This window comes from Hevea brasiliensis, chromosome 14 (genome assembly GCF_030052815.1).
Source record: "Hevea brasiliensis isolate MT/VB/25A 57/8 chromosome 14, ASM3005281v1, whole genome shotgun sequence".
NCBI lineage: Eukaryota > Viridiplantae > Streptophyta > Magnoliopsida > Malpighiales > Euphorbiaceae > Hevea > Hevea brasiliensis.
In genome coordinates, this window is record NC_079506.1 from 3,336,879 (window position 1) to 3,343,442 (window position 6,564).

At 31.3% G+C, this 6,564-nt stretch overlaps 1 protein-coding gene across 1 annotated transcript; it reads left to right on the forward strand.

Moving 5' to 3' along the window:
* The first annotated feature begins 499 nt into the window (after positions 1-499).
* Positions 500-3,794, forward strand: LOC110639373 (beta-glucosidase 12-like). The gene is made up of 13 exons (XM_058133292.1): positions 500-667; positions 980-1,052; positions 1,207-1,265; positions 1,372-1,447; positions 1,561-1,638; positions 1,893-1,980; positions 2,097-2,352; positions 2,442-2,557; positions 2,646-2,863; positions 2,983-3,017; positions 3,121-3,223; positions 3,321-3,429; positions 3,542-3,794. The coding sequence occupies exons 1-13, from the start codon at positions 500-502 to the stop codon at positions 3,792-3,794; spliced, it is 1,632 nt and encodes a 543-aa protein (XP_057989275.1).
* Positions 3,795-6,564: the final 2,770 nt, after the last annotated feature.

Sequence of the window (6,564 nt, forward strand, 5' to 3'; positions counted from 1 at the left end):
AAATTACAATTACAGCGCTAAAAGATAAAAATTTTAGTTGTTGATTAGCTTTGAACCTTTAAACCATTAGTGGTTGAATATATGTAAGTATTTAACCATATAATAGATTCTTGCAAAACAAGATAATATATTATTTGGAAGAAAAAAAAATCAATCTAAAAGCTAAAATTAGTTCTAAAAAAATCATCTGAAGTTCAATCAAATTACGTTTAAAAATATGTTTGATTCTGTAAAAGAAGAAAATTGTATGGCACGAAGAAACCTTCATTGTTTTATTAAATAAAAAAAAAAGGAACAATAAGTAGGAAAACAATGGAAGATATCGACGAATCTTAGGCTTATTTTAATGCTATATTATAGATTAGACGCAGCAACCATGCATGCAATTCATCACGTGGACAAATTTACAATTTCATGCCTTTGCATGAACTTCTATATAAAGGGGGCATTGCCAAGGAGTGAAAACCACACCAGCACTTGAAATCTTAATACCATCAATATGGCGATTAAACACTCTCTTCTGCTGATAATGCTCATCTTCCTAGTGGGCCTGGTGGCTCTTACTGAGCCAGCAAGGGATGATTGTGATTGTGATATCCCAAAAGACTTTGACAGTAGTTATTTTGGAGATAAATTTATTTTTGGTATAGCCACTTCTGCTTATCAGGTATATATATAAACCTTTATTCTGGGATTGTAGTAGTTTTGTGGTCTCCCATGCAATGCCTCTCTTTCACTTGCATGTTAGAGTGAAAGTTCTTCAATCTTCATGTTTTATGTAATTCTACCAGGTTTTACACTTAGCCTCTTGTACCTTGATATAGTTTCGACATGTTCAAACCAAGCTTTTCCTGGTTTTTCATTAACAAAATCTCACTTTAAAAAAAAAATTCATGATAGGATGAAGATAAACAACTAAACATTCTGAGCATTTCTTCACTAGCTATTGTTTAACTGATCTCTTGTTTGTGGCATTCAGATTGAAGGCGGAACAGGGAGTGAAACGGGTAGAGGACCTAGTGTCTGGGACACATTTACCCATGAGACTCCAGGTACATATCTTCATGTGTATGTGAGTAAATTATTTAATCAATATATATATATATATATATATATATATATATATATATATATATATATATATATATATATATATATATATATATATATATATATAACGTTAATTATTTCTTTATGATCTTGCAGATAGGATTAAGGATGGCAAAAATGGAGACATGGCTGTAGATTTCTATAATCGATTTAAAGTATAATACTCAAAACACTTCTTTTTTTTTTTTTTTCTTTTCCCACAAAATTTTTGTTTATTATCAACAATAAAATTAAATAAAATTTGTGAAACTAATCTTATAGGAAGATATAGCAAATGTGAAGAAGATGGGTTTTAAAGCTTTCAGAATGTCCATTTCGTGGTCTAGAGTTATACCCAGTAAGCATTTTCTCAAAATTTAAACCCTTCAACATATGGTGGCTTCATATGAATTTTGCTACACCACATACTTAAAATTTTCTAACTTTATTTTTGAAATTTTAAATGTTCAGCTGGAAGCATACGTGATGGAGTGAACGATCAAGGAATTCAATTTTATCGTGAAGTTATCAAAGAAATTAAAGCCAATGGTGATAATATCTCCTTTCTCCTTAAAGGATTAAAAATTGCGAATAGAAAATTTATGTCTATAGTATGTAGAAAATATGTTAAAATGATAATAATATTGATGGATTTTTTTTAATCACATTTTAAAAGCATAATAAAACATCAAATATTTATTGGAAAATTTGAACAAACTAAAATTACGCCAAATATTTTCTAGTCTCTTGATGAAATTAGAAAATTACAATAAACTTCTAATTTATTTTGTTGTAAAATTCAGAACTCGAACCTTTTGTCACTATTTTTCACTGGGATACTCCTCAAGCTCTAGAAGACAAATATGGTGGCTTTTTAAGTCGTACTATTGTGTAAGTATACAACTTTATATTAAATTACAACTTTCATACTTGATATTAAATACAACTTTCATATCAATTCTGTTCAATAGTCATCTAACTAATAAAATATATTATTAAATGATTAGAGATGATTATCAAGATTATGCGGATCTTCTTTTTAAAGAATTTGGTGAGGACGTGACATATTGGATGACTTTCAATGAGCCGTGGGCTCTTAGTGGATTTGCCTATGATGATGGAATTTTCGCTCCTGGTCGATGCTCATCTTGGGTGAATCGTAAATGTCGTGCTGGAAACTCAGCCACTGAACCTTATATAGTTGCACATCATCTACTCCTTGCTCATGCTGCAGCTGTAAACATATATAAAAAAAAATACAAGGTATGTACATGTGTTTAATTAATCATTTTCTTTTTTTCTCAAGTAGATATACAGGTAGATCTGAGTTTACTATTATATTTACTGTGCAGCAAATTCAAGGTGGTCAAATCGGGATAACACTTTTTACCTTTTGGTTTGAACCTCTCTCTAATAGACAAGTTGATATCGAAGCATCCGAAACAGCCCTTGATTTCATGTTTGGATTGTGAGTCTTTCTTTCAAATTAAGCTAGTAACTAATTATTTATTAGGTACACAAGTCTTAATAATGTACTTGTTTTTCATATTCTTTAGGTGGATGGATCCTCTAACCTATGGTCAATACCCAAGGCGTGTCCAGAATTTAGTTGGAGATAGACTGCTTGCATTTACTGACAAGGAAATTAAACTGCTTAAAAAATCATATGATTTTATTGGATTGCAGTACTACACTTCATATTATGCAAAACCAAACGTTTATATTGATCCAAATTTTGTTAGATACAAAACTGACAGTCACGTCAATATAACTCGTAAGTTAATGTACAATAATATATATATATATATATATATATATATATATATATATATATATATATATATATAACTGATTACTTTTTTAAAAAAATTAATAGCTTTTTTCTCTTTACAGCTTATGATTATAATGGTCATCTCATTGGTGAAAAGGTTAGTATAACAAAGAGAGAATTATGGATGATAAAAATATAATAAAAAGATAACTATATATATTTATGGATGGTATCACTCACATAAAAATGAAAATTTGCAGGCTTACTCTCCTTGGTTTTACATTTTCCCAAAAGGTATCCGACGTCTTTTAAAATATACCAAAGATACATACGATAATCCAGTAATTTATATTACTGAGAATGGTAAGTGGTCGATGCCTTTATCTTGTATGAATGTTAGCTAGCTAATTAAAAACTATACTTTGGTATAATTTCTTAAAATTTTTTATATTTAATTTAGGGGTTGACAATAATAATGATGAAACTCAACCCATTGGTGAAGCACTCAAAGATCAATTCAGAATAAATTATTATCGAAATCATACGTGGAATGTGTTCGAATCGATCGAGTAAGTACAATCTCAAACATACTAATGCATAGTTTTATATATATATATATATATATATATATATATATATATATAATCCTTTATTAATTTTCCTAATGGTTGGTTTTGACAGCAAAGACAAAGTTAATGTTAAAGGTTACTTTGCATGGTCATATATGGACAATTTTGAATGGAATATTGGTTATACTTCAAGATTTGGTTTGTATTACGTAGACTACAAAGATAACCTGAAAAGATCCGCCAAGGATTCAGCTATTTGGTTCTGCAAGTTCATTAAATTTTTGACTCCAGCCGAATGTGATAGCCTGCGTCCAGAACAGATCACCCAGGTTATTTCAAGGAAGCTTGGCAAATACTACCTGTAATGTGAGGGTGCCATGTCGATTTGCATAACTTTTGAGTTTCTTGCAGTTAAATAATATCATTGGACTACTGCTCAGCTCCAGTGACCTTGCTTGTGTTGTAATAAATTTGTTGGTGGGACAGATGCAGTTTCCCTTGTGGGAATTCCATGCATGCCCCAGTGTATTACTATTCGTTGAAATAAAAGCTATTGTGATCAATTTATAAACACTAAAAATAATTAAATCTTCTTCAATAATTTTAAGAGTTTATTCTTTTATTTAAATAATTTGATTAATTAACTATAATAATTAAGAAACATTTTTACTAATTAAAATATATCAAAAAAAATATATATATATATATACACGATATGAAAAATTATATAATAAAATATAATAGCGATAATAATTACTGATCCATGCATCATCTCGATGATCCCCTAGCTGCATGTGCCTCGTCTCCCTTGCTGCAGCTCGCCATCGACAACCGCCGCATGACGGACCTCATCTCTCCCTCTGGGTCTTTACTTCATGAATCTTGATATGGGTTTTACAACTGGTTCTAGGTATTAAGTGTTGTTTTCATCAACTCAAAAGTGAAACTCCAATTTCACTCAAATATCAGTGAATCAGTCTTATATTATCTCAATTTTTTTTCACTTTGTTGAGAACTGTTTCTGACATTTTATCTCAGTTTTTGTTCATTCGATTGATTCTGAGAACTAAAGCTGTTTCCGAGTGAATGTATAACGCCCTCACCGTAAGTAGTCCGTACATTTTACTGTTCCGACGACTAATGTCAGTTCGGACAATCAAGATGTCTGGAACTACACCTAAACTATAGTGAGGAGGCATAAATTAATGAAATAAATATTAAAAAAATATAAAAAAAATTTTGAAAAATAAAATAAAATTTAGAGAATTTATTAATTGGTGTAAAATAATAAAAATAACCCGATGAGCACCATGAAGGGCATTTTGGTCATTTCACCCCTAGAGGTGAATTTTGACCTAAATGTCAAATTAAAATTAGGAAATAAAATAATTAACATAAGTTAAAATTATGGATTTAATTAGGAAAATGAGAAGAGAAAGAAGAAGAAAAGAAAAGAAAAGGCTTATGACATAAAATAAAATAATGAAGTACAATAAAAAAATATATAAAAATAGACACAAGAAGACAAACCCCACCAACCAAGTCTTCTTCTTCCTCTTCTCTTTCTCTTTTTGGTTGGCACATTGGTTCCCTCTTCCACCATTTTCTTTCGAGCTTCAAGCTTGAATTCCTCTATATCCATCTACCAAAACCCATGGTCCCCTTCATTAAAAATTTAGCCCACATCATAAGGAAGCTCTAGGTATCCATAGGGAGAAGGAAAGTTGAAGTTTTGAGAAAATTTTCAAGTTGGGTCACAAGAGGTTAGTGCTTTTCTCTCTTCCTTCTTCTTTTAATACTTGAAAGTGACTTGAGATAAGTGAAAATTTCAAGAAATTAATAAGAAATTCATGAACTCATGATGTCCCCAAATTTTGGTAGCCATGAAATGTGTTGGGCTTTATTGTTTCAAATAATGTAAATGAGTTTAGAGATGATGATTGATATGATTATATGTATGAGAAGTGAAAAGGGATTGAATTGATTGAGTTTGAAGCTTGGAAATTAGGGTTTGTGTACATGACTTGGAGATTTTGTGTAAATGCTTGAAATTGACCTAATTGGGATGAGATTGTTGCTTATAGAAGTGTATTGCATGCAAATCAAAATAAGGAAGTTGGAGGAGATTGAGTTTTGGAAGTGTCAATTTTCTACAGGTTAGGACTCAATGAGTCCAGCATGAGTTTTGAACCATAACTAAAAATATGTGACTTCAGTTGGTATGAGGCTAATTGGAGGTGAAACTAGACCCAAAATAGCCCATTTTCCATGAAGAAACCATGCTCAAATTCTGTCCAAAACTTGACCTAAATACTGCCCAAATTCGGATTACCCTGCACCAAACCTAGAAAATGACCAAATGAACAGTACATGTTCATTTGGTCATAACTCCCTCTACACTGGTCCAAATGACCTGAATTTGATACCATTGAAAAGCTTAGATATAGGGCTACAATTTTCATGAAGACACTGAACCCAGAAATGCCAAAAACCAAACCAAATTGCTGGCCCAAGTTGGGTCATAAAACTGTCTAGAATTAGGTTGTGCAGAAACTGTTGGACATAAACTTACCCGACCAGTTTTGGAAAAATGACCATAACTTGGTCTACAAGAACTCAAATGTAATGAAACCAGTAGCAAAATGTCCACAAGGCATAGATCTACAAAATTGGTGTTTTGACCAAAACTCAAAAAACAAGAGAACTAGGTCAAACAGTTAGAATAAATCACTGTATCAAAACCTGCAATCTGATCAAACTTTACTTGACCCCAGAACAGTCTTTTAGTCATAACTTCCACTAGAAAAATCCAATTGAGATAAACCATACCTTTCCAAAAACCTAAGAAATAGGGCTACAACCTTTTTTTAGGAACTATCCTCAAATTATGAATTTGAGAATCTCAAAAAGTGACCTGCAATCACTGTCCTGAACTGAGCCCCTGTTGGCACAGGGTACATGAACCCTAGTCAGTTAATTGGCCATAAATAATTCCACAAAACTTGAAAATTTGTGATACAAATTTTTCAATGATCATAAGAAATAGGGCAACAATTTTTATGAAGATCACCATGTCTAAAAGTGACTGCAACCTATTCCATTAATTAGGTAAAATTTAAGTCCAAAAGCTGCCTA

Coding starts and splice junctions, on each gene's coding strand:
- LOC110639373 (XM_058133292.1), top strand. CDS start 500: ATGGCGATTAAACACTCTCTTCTGCTGATAATGCTCATCTTCCTAGTG. Junction 668..979: donor TAGCCACTTCTGCTTATCAG/GTATATATATAA, acceptor TGTGGCATTCAG/ATTGAAGGCGGAACAGGGAG. Junction 3,430..3,541: donor AATGTGTTCGAATCGATCGA/GTAAGTACAATC, acceptor TGGTTTTGACAG/CAAAGACAAAGTTAATGTTA.